The sequence below is a fragment of the Sinohyriopsis cumingii genome, chromosome 8 (assembly GCF_028554795.1).
Source record: "Sinohyriopsis cumingii isolate HCF-2022 chromosome 8, ASM2855479v2, whole genome shotgun sequence".
Classification (NCBI taxonomy): Eukaryota; Metazoa; Mollusca; class Bivalvia; order Unionida; family Unionidae; genus Sinohyriopsis; species Sinohyriopsis cumingii.
In genome coordinates, this window is record NC_142968.1 from 58,002,324 (window position 1) to 58,023,643 (window position 21,320).

The 21,320-nt window shown below is 37.4% G+C and overlaps 1 protein-coding gene across 1 annotated transcript in view; it reads left to right on the plus strand.

Moving 5' to 3' along the window:
- The first annotated feature begins 1,168 nt into the window (after positions 1-1,168).
- The window catches only part of LOC149793601 (uncharacterized), a 35,694-nt gene continuing 15,542 nt past the window's right edge, over positions 1,169-21,320 (plus strand). Inside the window, exons 1-2 of the mRNA XM_089966434.1 lie at positions 1,169-1,322; positions 4,158-4,825. Of these exons, the coding sequence (XP_089822560.1) occupies positions 1,283-1,322; positions 4,158-4,825 (708 nt within the window). The 5' untranslated portion in view covers positions 1,169-1,282. The remainder of the gene's footprint in view (positions 1,323-4,157; positions 4,826-21,320) is intronic.

Below are 21,320 nucleotides of genomic sequence, written 5' to 3' on the forward strand. Positions count from 1 at the left end.
TTATGTATACCTATCAATATCCTATTGTTGACACTCCTTAGCCCCATCCCAGCACATAGAGCTGGTTAGGACTTAGAAGTGAGACCCTAGTCAGCTATATATAGCTGGCACCAAAGAGCACTCTTATTTCTCTAACTGGGTTATAATATCACCAATCCATGTCCTGAAGGGCTTTTAATCTTCAAGAAGTTATAACCAATTATTTATGGAACTATAAATAAATAATGAATACCCAGCTGGCTGTGAATAAGGAATCAGTAACCAAATGTAAGTATAAATAGTTGACTCGGAAATAAGTACCTGGGTTACTTATTCCTTATTCAATCGGTAACTGGTTACTTATTCCTTATTCAATCGGGAATAAGGAATAAGGAATAAGTAACCAACTTGACATCAATCACTATACCACTGCTCAGTCAAATTTTAATTATTCTCACCCATCTCTCTCATCTCACTTCGTCTGATATTCGATATATTGTTCTCTAATGCTAGAGTCATTGATACATTCAGCACAAGTTAACGCTAATTTCGGTAATAGTTCTGTTTAACTAAGTAGTTAACAACTCTTTTCTCATTTTCCTTTTTTCCCCATACTTTGACTTAACGCAAAGCTTAATGTACTATCTCTAGTCACTCAGATTTCTTTCAGTCGCTGAACTTTGCATTCTGGGTCGGCGATGCAACAATGTGTTATGTATCATGAACCACTGTAGTTGTTTATTGGTTTGAACCACGAGCACAAACAAAGTTTTAAACCCAAATTTTATTTTTAACGATGTACATATAATCACTGCGAGTAGACGAAAACTCAGAGACCGATATTACAGTACTGACTAAATTCGCAACTTCGAGGTCAATCCAACTGCCATTCGGACCAGCTCTGCTATTTACAAATAAATGATTGGCTGAGACTTTGTGAATGCACTTAATTTTTTGTGTTTGCATTTTCTTGATCAATCATACGATCAATCAAATTGTAGATATAGCCGAAGTGTTCCGAATAGATTTCGGGTTCGTTTTTTGCGAATACATTTTTAGCGGACTAAATTTACGACTTACTTACTTAGCCCACATAGATCCGATACATATTTTGGTCTCACAGAAATAGCCGAGTTGGTCCGAGTAGGTACTGACTGTGGCACTGTCTCCGAGAAAAAGAAAAGGTCAATTTCATGTCATGACTGAGTTAAAATCGTGAAACATTATCAGCACCACATCCCGACGCATTTGATAATAAACTTACGCAAGTGAACATATCTTCAGTGGCGAAAAGAAAGGAACAATGGGAAATACTCATTACTGCCTTCTCTTCGGCGTTATTGGTAAGTGTCATTTCTACTATACACATGTATTTAATGTACTAAATTCAACAAGACTTCCATTGGAGCAGACTTTAAAGTAGAAGAGTAGTTGCAATGGTCATTTTGAAAATTGTCTAGTCTGTACCTGGCCAGCAAATTATATTATAGTTACGAAATATTCAAGAAATAACTTTGCAGTGTATATAAATATTGAAAGACACTGACTTAACTAACCACCTATGCTTTGATAGATCCCGTATTTCAGAGGATTTTGAAACAACGGGAAATACAAAAAAAATCAGCATACATGCTATAAAATGATAAAAATAACACAAAAGTTGGAAGTCTAACAGAGGAAAATAACAAAGTTTCCCAACGATAGCCTCTATTGTGCTGACGTGACGTTGGAAGGGATTATCTTATGAAGTGTTATTGAGTTGTAAGGATGTGTCTGCCAAGGTTTCGCGTTTACCTTCCAATTGTTTCGATTAACATTTTTAAAAATTTACCTTTCATTCGCGCTGTGACCATTATTGTTCTAAAAATGTCGTTGAACACTGGTACCTACCTACCTACCTGCCTGCCGGCATGCATGCATACATACATACATACATACATACTTTCCACCACCTTCCATTATAATGTAAATAATGTATCGTGGGATGGATGAACCCCGATGTTACGAATGCCCAAACAGCTTACACATATTGAACAAACAGCTCTCGGCAAAATCGCATGCCATATTCTTACAATATCATTGCTTTCGCTCGTTTCCTTTATTTTAGACCTGATAGTTTATTTTTCTGTGCCAAAATAATTTATTATTCTGTGTATTTCATTGCCCCCTGAGAAAAACACATTGCACGATGTCGAAACTTATCCACCTTCGTTTTTCAAGCTTTGTTCCATTATATAGGCAAGGGACCTAATACACATTAATCTGAAACTAAAAATTATTGTTTGCCCCATCTGCATTCTTTACCTTGTACATTTCACGCTTTTGATTACTGTCCTTTGGACCTACATAAACTCTACACACAGGTCACAGCGAGATGGCAAAAATCATACATTTCCGTTTTCTGAAGGCGGTGCAATTAAAATTAAATAAACTCCTCATTGCCATATACATTGACAGCAGTTTCAGACCCACCCCACCTCTCTGTCTGTCTGTCTGTCTCTCTCCACGTGAAGCTCCTACAAAGACATAAATAGACGTGATGTTATTAGCAGTATAGAACATGTTCTGTTTACCTTCTGATTTTACTTGTTGAGATTGTACTCTTGCACCCAAGGTAGACATTTGTATTTGGTGGTTACAATATTACCCATCATTGTTAAGTTAAGATATACTGTTGGTAGATGGTACGAAGTAAATACAGTTAGGTTCTTGACGCTCATTTTTTATAGTTAGTTCAGTTGCATTTGCTATGCTGACTTAAATGGTTGTATGTATATATGTGGGTTTTCGTATATGAACATACCAGGTAATTCATGCATATTTATGGACTTCGTTTGTTTCTAACTCTTTGCGGTGGATTTGGCCTTACTTATATGTTTCCAATTCAGTACGCGAGTTACCCAATACATATTTCCATCAAATTTTCTATAAGTAGGAATATATTTATTCCATTTAACTTCACTTATTTGCTATCTCTACTCACTCTAAACTACAAAGAGGAAAGTCATGAAACGTGGCAAACGGCCGTATACTGAGAGTTAGTTGTTCCTAAATTATATTATACTCCTCGATCATCCAATATGTCCCTCATGTCGGCAATCTTAAAATAATATTATTGCTACTACTGCTGTAAAGGATGGTTATACTGACATGGGGATTTCACATAAAGATTTCTGATTTCTGATGACTTGTAGGTGGCGCTGATTTCACAGTAATAGAGCCATCATAATATTGTTATCGCCACTCCTCCTAAACCTACGATCATAATGACACGGGGATTGTACGACGAGAAATATTATGACACGTCTGTTGTATTAGATGCAAATGTCATGACGTCAGGTTTAAGATCGAAGGCCATTAAAAGGAGATTTGTAGCATGTTTATCTTGCGAACACGTTAAAACATATAATAAAGTATTTTGTTATACTGATTTTGATTTCTTAGATTTTCTCCACAATATCTGTATGATTTCAACACTGAGCATTTCAATAAATAAATGGAGAAAAATATCGCATTTCTTGTGAATTCTTTCAAATTTATTTCGACCAGTAGAGCTTCAGTATATTCGAGGGACTCTTGTTAGAAATGAAAGTGAGCAAAAAGCAAATGAAATGTTTATAATTGGTTATTCGCCTTCTTGCTTTCTATTTTCAAGTTCCGTCATGAAATCGTATTTCGAATAAATTCGTGTCAAACCGCACTGATTCAATTAGAAATGTTACAATCAACTATGTTAAGAACAAAGCATAATGATATATATACTGAGAGATTCGGCTGTACTTAGCAAAGACTGGAATATATATATATATATATATATATATATATATATATATATATATATATATATATATATATATATATATATATATATATATATATATATATATTACATGCTTACATTACTCAATGATAAACAAAACCGATGTGCAGAAAGAAATTAGCAATAACGGCTTTAAGATGAAATTCTAATTTAAATAATTTTGTTTATTCATATTTATTCTTTCAATGTTTGCAAAGTTTGATTATTCAACTAATGCTTTTCTCTGATTAGGACAAAAACACTGGCGATATATGCCAATGTTAGACTACATTTATTTGTGAAATTTAAAGCTGGTTGGATGTCATTTGTATGTGTGCATTTTATTTCATGATCTTACTTATTTCTTTATTTTGAATAGGATGGGCTTTCATCGGAGAGATCGGCTGTCAAAAAACAAATAGAAAACCCAGGGAAGTATTTACAATAAAGGACAATAATGTTACCGCCACACAACTCATTGCAGGCAATTTTTATGATTGTCTGGTACGGGTTGGTGTATTCCAAACACCAGAATTTAAAAAAGCAGTTCAAGGGGCAACCGTTACCGTGCTAACCCGAGAAAGAAATTCTGAAGCCATTTTTGTGTATTCAAAAGAAACAACTGATCAGTATGGCCAAGCTTGTGTGCTGACACGATGCAGAGATGAAGCAGTCATATTTGTGACTGAAAAAGCTGCCAGCACTATTTCAATCCGTCTGTATGCGGATTCAAGGAACGATAGTATTCTACAACATATTGGTTACCCGTACCAACTACAATCAAGAAATGAAGAAATTAATTTTACCGTGCTAAACTTCGGTATTGTGTACAATAGGCGGGGGCCCGTGTTTTCCTATAAAGAACGCGACACCTGTATGAGAGCAAATGCAACAAATTATCAGTTTAACTTCTCTCGTCTCGGTGTAAAGGATGAATTGGATGCAACAGCACTTCCACTTAACCAATATTTGGAAAGCCTTTCATGGTATTACTACAATCCCGATATGGCGATACAAAAGTTCTGCTTCTTAAAAGTCAAAATGTTGGTAAGTTTAGCTTTACTCATCTATATTTTATGGTACATGCATTTCAGTACCTTCCTAATTAATTTAAAAAGTAATACTTAAATGTCGACGGCACCCACTCGCATGAAATTTGCTTGTTTGGAACTGTCTATGTTTTAGTGCAAAAGCAACTGAAATCAGGATAATCAAATCGTATGAGTGTTTGTATGGTTTCCTCTAATTGTTAGTGTGTTCATTTAGTTTTCTCTATATCAGAGACTGCAGAAGATGATTTTAATCAAGTCAATACGTATCCTAATAATCATGACGTACTGAACACAAGTTGTGCTATGGCGATTTGGAACAGAAAAGAGACTTGGGGGTACGAGGGGAATTTAACATGGGAATGACACTTGAGATCATATCGGGAATTTGACATGGGAATGACATTTGGGGGGCAAGTGGAATTTAAATGGGAATGGCAATCAGGGACAACGAGAAATGCTGTATTAAATGTGTCCATATATTTAACATGGAAACGACACATGTGGGTCAGGCACTAACAGTGTTACACGTGGTTGACCTCACTTTTGGTTACAAGATAAGATTGTTAGAAGTGGCACACATGCTATCTAACACCCCTTGTGAACAAGGTACTGTTGCATAATGACGACGTTCTTGTATCCGAAATTTATCTACAATACATTACCTAGACCTCAAATTATATTGACGGTGTTCGTAAATTTGCATCTTTGTAATGATCTTATATGTAACTATAATCAACGAAACCCAAAACTAAAAAGGATGTGATTAAAACAAATGCTAATGTAACGAAAATGTCCCGAACCCTAGCGGAGACTGAAAAATTCTGGAACATTAATATTCAAATCGCCGAGACTAAAAGTATCACTAAAATCGTACCGGACTTTAATGGAGACTGAATATTATCCAGAATTTCTTTAAAAGACTAAAAGTAGTACCAATATTCTGAATCTATATTGGACCTTAAAACATATCCTTAGACTTGCTAAAAATTGACAAACATTAAAAGAGTATTAAAATTACCAAAAATTCACAGCATCTAGTGGAGACTGAGAAAACTCCGGAAGATTATATTCATATGACCGTTACTTAAAAAAATTTCACGGAGACTGTTAACTATCCACAATTGTTTTGTTGCCAGAAATGGCAAAGACAAAGCATAGCACTAAATTCTGAAATTGCAACGGAATATAGCGGAGACTGAATATAATCCGGAACAAATGTATAAAAAATATCGAGACTAAAAGTAGTTTCAAAATTCAGAAACTCATACCGACTTTAGTAGAAACTGACAAAATTGTCCGTAACAAATGAAAAAAGGTGGAAACAATAAGTAAAACTACATTACAAATCCAGCAAGCCACATATCCATTCCAGCAACCGTTTTAGGTATATATACGCACATCAGATATACAATCAAACACCAACATGTTGAATACCATTTAGCACTACTTTTGATTAAAATATCATAAAATATCATATATACTATCCAGCACACCATCTATACCATCCAACATCCTATATACACAATCCCAAATGCCTTGGGTAGTTCCCAAAATCCCGTACCAACTATCAAAAGATAGGAATATTGTGTACAGGAAGGAGATGAAAGCGCACATATATATTATCCAAACACACCTATAACACCCCATATACACAATTCAAAGAGGCATTGTGTAGTACCTAAAATCCCACACCAACTTTCAGATGATAGGGGTATTTTGTAAAGGAATCAGTTAAAGTGCAGAAATATACTGTCCAAACCCACCTATAAAATTTAACACCCCATACACAAAATCCAAAACGCCTTATCTTAGCTTAAAAGTAGGAACTTAAATCTCACAAACATACTCTCCAAACATGCATATACCATCCAATACATCATACATAATACACGAAATGCATTGTCTTAGCGTAGAATTTAAACGAAGGAGCTGAAATCTCACAGATCATAATATTCATCAAATCACCTCCACCAATCCAACACCCAAACAGACATAGACACACACAATCTAAAACACACCCAGTTTTGACGCCATACAGTAGCTGGTATATGAATAAACGTATGCAGAAGTTTCAAGATGGGTTGGTACAGCATATTTTAAAGTTCCCTCATTGGATCCGTCAGATCAATCATCGTGCATACTTATTTAAGATGGTGGCAAGAAAGAAGTCACAAGTGTGTGTACATAAAAAAATGTGTTAGGCTAGATTTAGAAGGCACTTTCCAGACATGAAGAGATCTTAGCAGCCACTGCTTCAAACAATTCTATGACTCATTAGATTGCCCTCAAGAATGACTTGTTGCTATTATCCAATCCCGAGGTTGATGAAAAATGTTTTACTGTGTTCAAACTTTGCTGAGCAAAAATTATGCCAGCGATCGCTGCCAACAATTTGTGCGTATTTAGAATTCTCTGGACCGATCGAATCAAAAGAGAAAAGAGGAACATAGGTCAAGAAACCTGTTATCATTGTCAGGAGAAAGAACACTGGTCTTTAGTATGCTCTAAGAAAAAGAGAACAAACAAGAGAATCAAGAGGAGGAAGACAAGAGGTCATAATAACATGAAAAATCCATCCCTGTCAACTAATCAAAGGAACCCAAACCTCAAGAAGAAACTACATACAAGGACGAGCCTATACCACTGAAGCAATATGAAAAGAGAAACAGACAGTGAAGGAGGAAAATGGACTTTTGTGATGTGTTCTGAAATTATCATTGTTATACTCATGTAGGGAATATACTGAACAAAACGTGAGTGTCTCTTTGTGTTGATTTGCTATACTGTAACTTAAACACACATGCACTCACGCACATACACATTCATCCATGATGGGGTAAAGGGATTTTGGATATTTGCATGGGGTATTAGATAGTGTAGGTGGTGTGATGGATAGTGTGTTTGTGATATTTCATCTCTTTCTTTTCAAATCTAAGTTGACACAAGACATTTCGAATAGGGTGTGTATGGGGTGTTGAATAGTAGATGTGATGTAATGGAAATTATGTCTGTGAGATTTCATCTCCTTCTTTTAACTCTAAGCGAATTAAAGACGTTTTGGATAGGGTGCATGGGGTGTTGGATAGTGTAAGTGGTCTGTAATTGCATCTTGGTGAGATTTAATCTAATTTTGTCAACTCCATACTAACACAACGGTTTGGAATGTGTATGAGTGTTGGAATTTAGAGATAATGTGACGGATAGTATATAGTATGTCTCCAAACTCTTCCCAGTTTGGTCTGATAGTTGGTGTGTGGAAACTACACAAGGTGCTTTGGAGTTAGTGTGTGTGTGTGTCGCTTGTTGGATGGTATAGAGATTGTGATGGCTAGTATTTTTATTGAGATTTCAGCTCTTTCTTTTAAACTCTGTGTTACTAATATACGTTTCGGATAGTGTACATGAGGTATTGTATGTTGTAGGTGGCGTGTGATAGCAAATTTGTGAGATTTCGTCTAGTTGTTATAAAACTCTATGCTCAAAAATGGTTTTGGATTGTGCATTGGATGAAGTGATATGATGGATATTATGTCTGCTGCATTACATGTAGTTTGTTTCAAAAGCTTTTTTCCGTTGTGTATGACAGTTGTCATGTGAGACCCCACAAATATTTTTGGGATTATATGTATGGGGTGCTGGATGGTAGAGGTGGTATGATGTATAGTATGTTTATTTCATTACGTGTAGTTTTTTTTTCAAAACCGTCCATTTTGTTTTTATATTTAATGTGTGGAGACTACACAAGACGCTTTGGAGTTCATGTATGTGTGCGTGTGCGTGTAAGTGTGTGTCTATTGGATGTTTTATGGTGTATGTACATGGTGTTTTGGATAGTGTTTATGGGTATTGGATGGTGCATGTATATTTGGATAGTATGTTTCTGAGATTGCATCTAATTGTTTTTAACTCTATGCTAACACAAATGTTTAAGATAGTGTATGAGGTGTTGGGTGGTACATGGTGTGTGCTGGATAACACGTTTGTGAGATGTCATCTCCTTCTTTTATTCATTCTACACTTCTCTTCTGATAGTTGTCTTGAGGACACTAGACAAGGCGTTTTGGATAGTATATATGAAATTTTCGATAGTAAAGATAGTGTGATGGATAGTATGTTTGATGGCTTTCATTTCTTTGGTTTCAACTCTTGGTGTGTGAAGACTACACAAAGATGTTTTGGATTGTGTTTATGGAGTATTGGATGGTATAATTGGTATGTTAGATAATATATTTGTGCGATATCATCTCCTTCGTTTTAATCCCACCCTTTCTTCTGATGGTTTTTGTGGGGACACTAGACTAGGCATTTTGGATTGTGTGTATGGGGTGTTAGATAGTAGCTAGCTATTCCCATGTTAAATTTCCGTAGACCATAATACATTTTTGATAGTCAACAAAACTTTGGGTCCTGGATTGTACATGTGAGGTGTTTGGATAGTCATCAAAAATTGGTGTATTTTGGATTATGTGTTTCTGTGTGTCTGTATGTGCATGGGGTGATGGATGGTAGAGAAGATATGATGGATAGTTTGTGAGATTTCTTCTCCTTATTTTGAATTCTCTTTAAGACAGTGCGTTTTGAATTGTGTATTTGGGGTGTTGGATAATATAGGTGTGTTTGGAAAGTATATTTGTGTGCTTTCTTCTTTTACACAATACGCCCATCTTCTGATAATTGGTCCGGATTATAATCAAACGTAGGTAGTGAATTGTATTAAAAATATTGGTGTTGGACTGTATATCTGGTGTGCTTGGACAGTCCTGAAAAACGGGTGCTGGAATGTATATGTGGTGTGCTGGATTAGGAATGTGGTGTTACTTTTTGTCTCCACCTTATCAGAACATGTTATGGACAATTTTTCATTTTCCACTAAAGTAGACATGAGTTTCTGAATTTCAGTCCTACTTTTAGTCTTTTTTGGTTAAATCTTTCCGGATTATTTTCAGTCTATTCTATATTATATTGAATTTCAGAACTTAGTGTTACGCTTTGTCTCTGCCATTTATGAGAACTCACCAATAATATTCTGGATAGTTATCAGTTTAGTTTCACATTCGCTAAATTTTCGGAATTTTAGTGCAATTTTTTAAGTCACACCAAGCGTTGTCAGTCTCCACTAGAGTCTGGGACATTTTGGTAATTTTAATACTGCTTTTATTTTCCGCCAATTAAAAAAAATTAAGGCTATTTCTAAAGTCCTGTATAGATTCGAAATATTAGTGCTACTTTTAGTCTTGACCAATTTTAAAAGAAATAAAGAATTCCGGATAACTTCCAGTCTCCATCAAAGTCCGGTACAGTTTCGGAATTTTATTCCTACTTTTAGGCTCGCGATTTGAGTATTAATGTTACAGTTTTTCCCATTCTCTGCTTGAGACAGGGGTGTTTTTGTAATTTTGGAACTAGTTTTAGGCTAAACCCATAAACTCTAATGTTTCTGGCTACTTTTAGTCTCCGTCAAATTTTGGAACAATTTCTTAACTTCAGCATTAGATTTAGTCACATCCATTTTAGTAATGATTTTTCCTTGATTATAGCTATGTATATCATCATCACAATTATGCAAAGTTACGAACACCGCCAACATAATTTGAGGTCTAGGTAATGCTTTTTATAAATCTCGGATGCAACAATATAGTCATTATGCAGCAAGTACCTTGTACACACGGCCTGCTAGAAAGCGTGTCTGTCATCCGAGGTGAGCCTCTTCTAACAATGTTACTATGTAGCTCAAATTGATGTCATCCACTTAGAACACTGTTAGTGCCTGACCCCCTAGTGTTGCTCCCATGTTAAACTTATGACACATTTAGCTTAGAATTTCCCATTGTCCCCAAGTTCTATTTCCATACTAAATTCCCCTTGTCCCCCAAGTGTCCCTCCCATGTAAATTTCCCAATATCCCCCCCAGTATCATTCCAATGTTAAATTCCAGTTATGCTTCAAAGTGCTATTCTCACATTAAATTCCCCTTATGCCCCCAAGTGCCATTTCTGCCCCAAATCGCCACATACCACTACTTGCATATTAACCTGGACACTCTTACATTGAATTATTTTAAGTGATGAATTGTAATTATTTTTCAACTGCTTCTTGTACCCCTTGTAAGTCTTCCTACATAGAACTATCCTGGTATTTCAACGTTTAAGATGCTTCTATCTTATTTAAGAATGTTACCATCAGACTTGTAAGAAATAGAAGAACCATTTCATTAATGTAGATGTGCAACCGGTTCATTTACGTAACATCACCCCTTCACATGAGAAAGTACATCTCACTTTTAGTGGACATACACATATTAATTAATGCAAGCATTCAGTTACTGTAATTATACTAACCGATCTGAAATTCCTATTTTTGATACGTTTGTAGATATGTACATTATTTTCAACGGTAACTGAACACAGTGCTTGAAAGCAAATGTGGGTTACGCATCATATCTACAATGATGTACAACTATACGTAGTGAGAAAATTAACACGTGTTTTAAATTAAACTGATATGAATCTATTAAGGCATTATCCGCTCCGACATAATCCGTGGTGGTTTCTGCTTTTCGGTAACAGCTTTGCTCCATTTCCTATTCTAGAAAGAACAACGATATAGCTATCCCCATGAGGATAAGATGACAAAACACGAACAAATATACAAAAGCATGCTTTAATATGTGTATTGTTTAATTCAGTCTTATAAAAATATTCTTTGTAAGCCGAGACGAAAGAAAATTTGATTGTCTCTGAATTGGACATGCTATTTGATTCAGCATTACCCAGTGAGGAAATTTTCCTCACAGACAGCTAGGAGAGAAAGTGATAGGATTACGTCAAACTGGGCAAGTGGTAATACCACCAAATTTCGAGTTCAGATATGTCTCCAATATAAATTCGAATTTAAATTTCACTGTTTGTAATTACTTCTGTGTTTGCAAATTGGATCGTTTCAGATATAATAAATAATTAAATAGTCTCATGTGAGATTTTCTTCACAATTATAAATGTTACATTAATAGACAATGGTATGAATTTTAGCTTGCAACCGGTCAATGACATTAAGGATGATTTGGTTATATATACTGAACATTAAACAGGTGTCGGACAAAACTACAAAGTAGCATAACAGGTTTTCAATTGATTAGACTTTATCCTGACTACAGTTTTTATGTGGTATGTGTGTGCCAGCTGCTGCTGTATGAGTTGCAGGAATAAGAACATCACTTATTTTACCTCTGCCTTTCACTGATATGGTGCAGCTTTGCATGGGTATTTGTTGCAAAAGACTTTATCTACAACAAAGTTATGAAAAATGATGAGCTAAGGACTTTCTGCATAAGCAGTGCAATAAGTGGCGACGTGGTTAGTCATGAGGAGTTTAATTTAGTATTTAACAACTGTAACAGATAGAAAAAAATTTTGATCTGGAGGAAAGTGTCTGACACAGGGAACTAATCTAAGAAAAGCATACAACATGTTGAGAGGAGGCAAATAAATTGAAGAAGGAAAAAGAAGTAAACATTAATTCATCATACGTAAAGGGAAAGGTATTTTACAACAGAAAGATAACTTAAGAAGAAATATTTTACAAACCTAATTGAAAATAAAGATAGTATTCTATCTAATTGCAAAGAACATTGTTATGTATATATAATTTGTATTGTGTGTTGACTTGTGTCAATGATCGTATGATATGTATATTTAATTTGTATTTTTAATTCACCTTTGTTCATAACTCAGGATACAAGTTTGGGACTAAATGACTAATGTCTTGTTATTTTGCAAACAACATATTACATAGCAAATATTTCTCAATGATTGAAGATTATGTTTAAGCTCATTATTATTTGGAGGTAAACATGTTTATAGATGTTGAGTTCAAGGTCTAGTTTTTGTTAGCAATTAAGAATGTTCTAGAAGCAAGTTATTTCTTAATTTCATGGGAAATTACTCTCATTGCGTATTAGGTTTTCATGCAAATGTTGTTTACTTCATAATTAATCATTCCATCATTAATAACATCAGTCTTAGTAGCATCAATTTAAGCTATGTTTCAGTTAATATTTGAGAGGATTGATTTATTTAAAATATTCTTTGGAATACAAAGTACTTATTAATAATTTTGAAGGAAATCATTATTTTGAAAATGGTGAAATAGTTTGAGGACATTTTGGATTATATTATTGTGATATATCAAGACATATGGCACATTAACATGTTAGAGGTTACTGAAACATCAACGAATTCAATATCTAATTCATTCGGAACACCACTGTAATTCTTTCTGTATACTCTATGCGTTTTGATTATGATAAAAATTTAGGAGCATTTGGGATTTAATACTATAAGTTCTTTTTAAATTTTCACTTTGTATTCTAAGAAAATAAATTATTTGTTGAATTGGACAAAACTTCTTGCTTTCGCTTTTTTTGTTACTTAATTTGAGATGTTAGAGTTGTAACAATATGCTTGTTCTTGGTTATTGCGATATTGTTATCACAATGAAAATTAACTTAATCGATTAGAAGAACCAATGTCTATTTTAATTTCCAGCAGGTTTAAAATATTGAAATAAGTGTGAATAAGATTAAAGATCATATGACTGTTACAAACGATAACAAAAGATAAATAAGAGTGTTTGAAATGCAATACAATCCTTCTATTAACTGCATCAGATAATTAGTATGTGCACATAACCAACTGCAACTCTACATTATTAGGATTCAATAGTCAGAAAACAATATAGGCAACAACTGAATAGGATATCGATTTTGCGTAAGCATTTATCACATAAATAAGACACCAAAATTACTGTAATGGTCATCATTCACGTTTGCTAGAGCCTCAATTAAACGTTTGGTGACTTTGCTTCGTACAATGTTAGGTGTAATATAATTTCAAGCAATTAAGGGGTTCAAAATAAACAGATTACATTTTACTATTAAGGATGAAAATGGAAGCTTTCTCGGCTGTAAGGAAATGTATGTAACATACGTTTATCGTGTTAAGGAAATAGGTTAACACAATAGCTGAAACGTCATTAAGAAGTGCTAGAAAAATAGGCCTTAAATTTTAGAAGATAAAACCACAGGAAAAAACACTTATAGCTTTAAACTGTACACGATTGACGAGAAGAAATGCCAAATATTCATCTAACTAGGTAGAGGAAAACTCATAGATGGATAAACCAGAGAGAGACAATAAAGACATAAGGAAATCTTTGACACTTTAAATAGCAACTTGAACAGCTACGACATGGTTTCAGCGATAAAATCACACACAACGACTATGGATATATGAAGCTAATGAATGATTTAGCAACCAGTATTTAATAACGTATGCAACTCGGCAGTAGTGAATAGGGGCGATATAGGGACTATGGGACATCCATGTTAAAAAGTGCCACGAAACTTGGGGGGGCAAGATTTATAGCGCCAATGGGAATTACCATTACAGACAAGGTCCCGGCACTATACTGACAAAAGGCATTTTAACATGGGTGGGTCTTTATAGGGACATGGGGAATTTAACATATGGAATGTGTAGCAACAATGTATTGGGCTTGTCTGGGCACAATAGAAATTGAATGTGGGTGACGTCACGGTACTGGACACAATGGTAACAATGTTGCAAGGGGCTGACCTCAATCGGGACAAATAGAGACATATACATAGAAACAGGGTTAGAGACATAGACATATACAGATTTATCGACATAAATCTATCACACAAACAACTGTACGATCGACTAAAACATTTTTGGCAAGAGAGAATAGGCATCTTTTCCAGACAGTTGAGTGGCCTTGAAAGGGTCTTCGGTTTTGTTTTGATAACACCACTGATTTAACATAGGCCATATCGCACATTTCGTCTAGTCTTCTTCAAACTTCGTCTGACATATGGACCATAGACTAAGACTCTCTTCAGACAACCTTGCCTCTCCAAATAGATTCTTCGGTTCCAATAGGCCGTCCCTGTAATCTGGGTAATAGCCCATGATTATTTGACATACATGGGATAGTACGAGTGGAACAGCATCGACGATATAAGGGTAGACGATTCTACGTTAGACCATATGATGTGATAAGAACGGGTGAATGCAATGAGGAGAACTGCAGTTATTTACAGTGGAAGTGTGGATCGAAACGGGTTGACTTCTTTCACCAATCCCAATACTTGTTACAAAATTCAGTCACAGTGCGGAGTTTCTAACGTCACATTCCCTATATAGGTACGCTAGAGTCTGTGCGCAGTGAATCAATGTGACCTTGTTAGAACATGACGGAAACTACGAAGACGATGAATTGGAGTGCACCGGCTGTGGAGACGAGGAGTGATGGCATATCAGCGGCTACTAAAGCAAACTAAGTCCTACTTCCAGAAGAGAACGATTTTAATTGGGATTTAGCAGATTTTCTCTCTTCACGAGCATTTGTTCCGGTACCAGCACCATCTCCGCTTTCTCTTTTCTTACCGTATGTCGAGGATTTTAAACAGAGGCAGAAAGAAGAATTGGAGAAATGTTTGCAGCAACAGAAAGAAGACTTTCTCATTCAGCAGCAACAGCGAGAAAAAGAAGAGGTAAGAATAAAACGACAGGAAGAAGAAGCAGAGAAATAATGTCTAGAAGAAAAGGAGGACAGTGAAAGTTAAACGGTCACTGTACTCTTAGACATTTTGGGAGAGTTAAGGAGTCTGAAACAATTTATCAGACTTCTTTAATATGACCCAAGAGAAAAAGACCTTCTCGAGCCAAACAGGTCAATCCTGATGACACCCCCACTGCGCATGAGATACCAACACCAGTGATTTCTACCAATCATCTTGTCCTTTATATAGGGAACACATTCACCTTACGTTTATATATATAAATGTAGTCATTTGACATTTGGAAATCAAGACGAATCGATCACACCATTTTGTGAAGAAAGAAGAAGAAAGTAACAGGCAGAAACGCGACCTATCGCCTCGCACAGTAGCTGAAGTCTTGGCTCAAATCCATGCCAGCGAGTTTGAAGATGACATGAGTTAGTCAGAATCCACACCTTCTACATCACCATCCAGATCCAGAGAGTCTACACCAGTCCAAAGTCCATCATCAGTAGCGCCTGAAAGCTATTAACACATTCGAGAGACGGATAAACGCTCCTTTAGAAAATGTAAAACTACGGCTTACACGTACACGGTGAAGTTTAATAATTTCAAGTCAGACTTAATGCTGGAGAAAACTGAGGGATTCATCACCGATTTGTGGGGTTCTTTATTAACCACACTGAAACGGCAATGTCGAGCCAACGAAGACGATCGCTTGACACTTTCCATTTATCACGACAGTCTGAAGTTCCCCGTTTGAACCGAGTTTAGCACACCACCAGAATTGACACCTTCCAAACTCATCGACAAGATTCAACACATGCAACAGTCCAACGATAGGTTTCACATCACCGATGGAAAAGCGACACTGTACATGGCCCACATTTCTCTTCCCAAAGGGACTGGACAAAAAAGTGTTATTGGTGGACAACCTACGCAGTACCAAGCGTAGCCTTGTCCATATTAACAACCCTCAATACAAGATGTGGCTAGCTCGTGCCTTCGTGATGGGACGAACGTATGCTGACAAAAACGACACGGCAGAATGGAAGAGAGCCTGGGACAGCGTTCGATAATCGAACCGCGCCAAATAGCGAAGAGAGCAGTAATCATGTTACAGCAAGCGGGGCTATCTAAAGAAGCACAAGGTGGCATTCCTGAAATGAAAAATATGCAAGACGTCTTGGCTACACGCAACACATTGAACGTTCACCCTCAAGAAGTGCGTAGGCCTCTGTTGTTTCGGCTCAAAAAGTTCAAGGCCAGAAAATACATTCTCGTCTATCATCATGATGAACTTTCGATGGAATTACCAGTATCACCGGATTTCAGGGATAGACTTATTATTGTGAGAAATGTGACTATGGGTATAACAATCCGGAGCAACACAAGAATTGTGGATCGAAACGTGAGGGATGTTTAGCCTCTAAGCCCTGTCTTGACGAAGGACAAAAACGAGTGCATTGCCCAGCTTGGCAGCCCTTCATGTCACCAACAACATCTGAAGATGCAAGGTTCTCAGCAGAAAAGTGCTTGTCAGCTCCTGAGATTGTACTCTACTTCTGGACAAGTCATACGTAGCAATAATGCCCAGACACACGAATGTTCAGGAAAGAAATGATGTCACAGTTGTCACCAAATTGTGGACTTGGAACACGAATGAACATTCAAAAATACCAATCCCAACAGGAGGAGGAAAAAGATGACCACAAGAAGAAAGGGAATTTCATCTTCTTCGATTTCGAATGCATGCAAGAGACCTGTTTTCACATTCCTAATTTCTGCGTTGCTCATCGAGCGTGCGAGAAGGGTATCCAAGAACCGATCTTTTGTTATTGCCCTCACTGTAACAAAATCCCTGGAGGATGTGAAAAAATCTTTCGGGGATCTAACAAGCTGACCGAGTTTGTCCAATCAATCTTAGACCCTAGCGACGAAACGTTGAGTCAAAAGGACATCTAGCGCTACGGAGATTGCCATCGTTATGCCACGGTAATTTACAGTTTCTTCTAAAATATTATACGGAACAAAGCACCGAACGTCCTAAAGTGACTTTGAACGGAGCCAATTGAGAAAAGAACAGTTTAAACATTCGATGAGTTACTTGGCCATGCCTTTGAGTCGAATTCCTAAAACATTTGGAATGACAGAAATGGTCAAATGTTATTTCTTCACTTTTTCAATACGCAAGCCAATCAACACACCGTTCTACCCCATTAGCCTGATGCTCACTACTACGACCACTACAACATGTGCACTGAACAACGAGAAGATTTCTACGCTTAGTACCACATTCACGCCTCGGACCCCTTCGACTTCCAGAAAGAAATGTTTAAGTATTGTCAATCGGACATGGACATTTTACGGCGTTGCTGGGGAAAATTTCGAGAACTGTTCATCAAGCATGGAGGGATTGATCCTTTGTAAGAAGCCTGCACCATTGCCAAAGCGTGTTCCTTAGTGTACCGCAAACGATTCATGCCCGACAAGACCCTGGCTCTCATACGCCCTTAAACGACCAATTTTGACAAACGTCAATGCTCAGTCAAAGCTCTACGCTTCCTACATTACTTGTACGACTTAGAAGACAAATGGATCCAACAGGAGACAAACAAGACCATCGGAACGTATTCAGTGGATGGTTGGGACTTAGAAAACCCCAAGATCGTGTACAAGTTTAACGGTTGCTTATTTCACCGAAGTCCGATCTGCTACCCTCAACGTGACATTAAAAATCATTTTTTTTACAACGTACCAGGGAAGACTTGTCCGAGCCCACTTGTCTGCGACGCTTAAAGTTAGAACAGCAAGGATACCAAGTCGTTGTGGGAACACGAGTACAATCACCATTTGAAAACCAACCCCGAATTTAAGCGTATCGTGGAAAGTTACAAGTTGATGGACCCCCTGAACCCGCGGAACAGTTTGTATGGAGGACGGACGAATGAGGAGAAAGGAAAAGAAATCAAATACTTGGACGTGTGTTCGCTGTATCCTTCCGTGTGGAAATATTGTCACTTTCCCGCAAGTCACCTCCAATTGCTGACGGAACACATCCACGTGGACAACATTCAACAATACGAAGGATTGATTAAATGTAAAGTCTAGCATCCCAAGGATTTCTACCATCCCGTTTTACCTCACCATTGCTAAGGAAAACGGATGTTTCCCTTGTGCCGTACTTGTGCCGAAATGTGCATCCAAGACCAACCTTGTCAGCACAGCCAGGAAGAACGCACCTTGACAGGAACGTGGGTCAACGTGGAATTGTTCAAAGCTCTAGAGCTGGGATACCAATTGCTAGAAGTGACCGAAATTTACCACTTTCCCAAGACAGAACAATACCACAAGGGCGACGAGACTCTGAAAGTGATTTTCGCAGACTACGTGGATGCCTTTTTGAAACTGAAACAAGACGGCAGCGGCTATCCTTCCTGATGCCACACTCCCGAAGACCAAACTAAATTCAAAGAGAAATACTTTGAGCAGGAAGGCATCACTTTAGATCACATCGAGAAAAAGAAAGGTCGACGATCGTTCTCCATGGTGAGGTTGACTTGCTTGTGGGGAAAATGGCACAACGACATGTTTACCCAAGACGGAGTATTTGACAGAATCTTCCCGCTACTTTCAGATGATTTACGACAAAACCAAATACATGAAACACGTGGCCTCCTTCGTGAACATATGATGCTGGTCAATTACGAAGAAAAACTGTACTTTGTACAAGCCGACGAATTTCGAAATGTCATCATTGCAGCCTACCTGATAGACCATGCTCGCTTAAAATTGTAAGAAGCCTTACACCAGTTAGGAGATCGTGTGCTGTATTTTGACACGGACAGTTACATCTGCATCGATCTCCTTGGTCACCGTCACCTTGACATCGAAGGAGACCGTTTAGGAGTCTGGACGGGCGAACACCCCGATGACAAGATGCTAAAATTTGCCCGAGGCGGTCCTAAAAATTACGGCTACGAATAAGGAGAAGAGCACACGGAGTGTACAGTGAAAGGACTGACTCTCAATTATCGCACCAGTCTAGTGGTGACATTTTGGGTATTGAAAGAAGCCTTGCAATCTGGAGAGGATCAACATTATAAAGTGACAACCTACGAACCGCAAGAGATTGTACGTTTAGCCACTCACCAAATATTCAGTCGACCTTGGACAACGTGTATCAAATCGTGTACCAGAAGCGAGTACGGCTTCCCAATCACTTCACTTTACCGAACGGATACCATGATATTTGAAATCAGATAAAAAGGGTAAAAGGCCGAGATCGATAGTTCATTGTGATTACAATTGCCAAGTGACCTCAGCGATTCAGCAGGACATCATGGGTACTTCCCTATCACTATTACCACTACTACGACACTTGCCATAGAAAGTGATGCTGTGCGTGTCAAATCTGATGGACGCGAAAGCGATGCCACTCGTTACAGTACATCTTATCACTTTACTGGTTTTTATCCTCAACGTTATACCACTGTGCAGCTACCACCCTATGGATGTCATCCATGCCTGAGCAAAATATTTCGGGTTTTACCACCGCTTCATCGAAATGCACCTGTGAAAGAAGAATATACGTTCCCTGTGCACTTGGCTGGATACTGCGACTTTGAAAGTCGATTCCAAACGTTCAAAGCAAAGTGGCCTAAATATATGGGAGGACCTAACCTCGAAGAATTAGCCATCGCCGAATTTATCTACTTGGGCAAAGGTGATAATGTCAAGTGCTTCAGTTACGGTGTGTCACTTCACGGGTGACTCGGCTTACCTGGAACATACTCGATGGTCTCCACACTGTCACTACCTACGTTTAGTGGGACCCCAGTCATCTCTGGATGGATAATTTACAATAGAACATTCGTGGTTTGCCTGTGATGTTGAAACAAACGCATTTACCTAGAGTTTGTCAAAATACAAGTCAAACGCAAAGAACAATTGCATCCGTTACGTCACCAATGTTTGAACCACTCGTACCTGAATGCTATAAGAGGACTGATTCTCATGAAAGCGTTCCAAGGGTCACACATTGATCAGCTACCCAAGGACGAGAAGGATTATTTTACTACTGATTCTGTTTACTACAAGGTAGACTTACTGGGGTGCCAGTTAGTGACTTAAATTTAGATTTGAAACTGGAGTACAATCTTTTCTGTGTAGAAAGTACACTTATTGCCTCCAACAAAAGAAAGACATTGCTGTGAATCTCTAGTTTAGAAGAGTACATTCAGAATCTACCTCTGAAACTGAGAGAACGCATTTACCAAGTGTTTGTCAAAATACAACTCAAACGCAAAGTACAATTGAATCCTTTACGTCACAAATGTTGGACTCACTAGTACATAAATGGTATCAGATGATTAATTCATTTCAAAGTGTTCAAATGGTCCGACATTGATGAGTCACGTGAAATTCAGAAAGTTTTGGATGCCACTCATTCTACTTACAAGCTGACCATAGTACAGCATCTTCAAACGGAAAAGTTAGAGGATTGCCAACAAACAAACAACAACACGAACAAATCTTGGTTCAAGAGGAAACGTCTATGAGACGAGTGGTGTGTGTTAGTGACTAAACAATTTTGGTACGGGACTGAAATAAAACCACTTCTGTTCAAAACGTGCGTATATTACCTTCAACAAATGAGTGTCTAAAACTTGCTACCATGCCACGAACTTTCTCAGTCGTGATACAACAGATTCCGTGGAAGGAAGTCAACGATATTATTCAGACTGTGAAGGATTAACAACACTTTTTACGAGAACTGTGTCCATTGAATTCTGGTCACCGTGTGATCTGTGTCTTAGTGACTTAGTCTATGGGATTTCGTTTACCAGCCGATTTCTTGTGGACTCTTAACGAACATTACCATCCATCATAAACATGATAGTGGTACCAT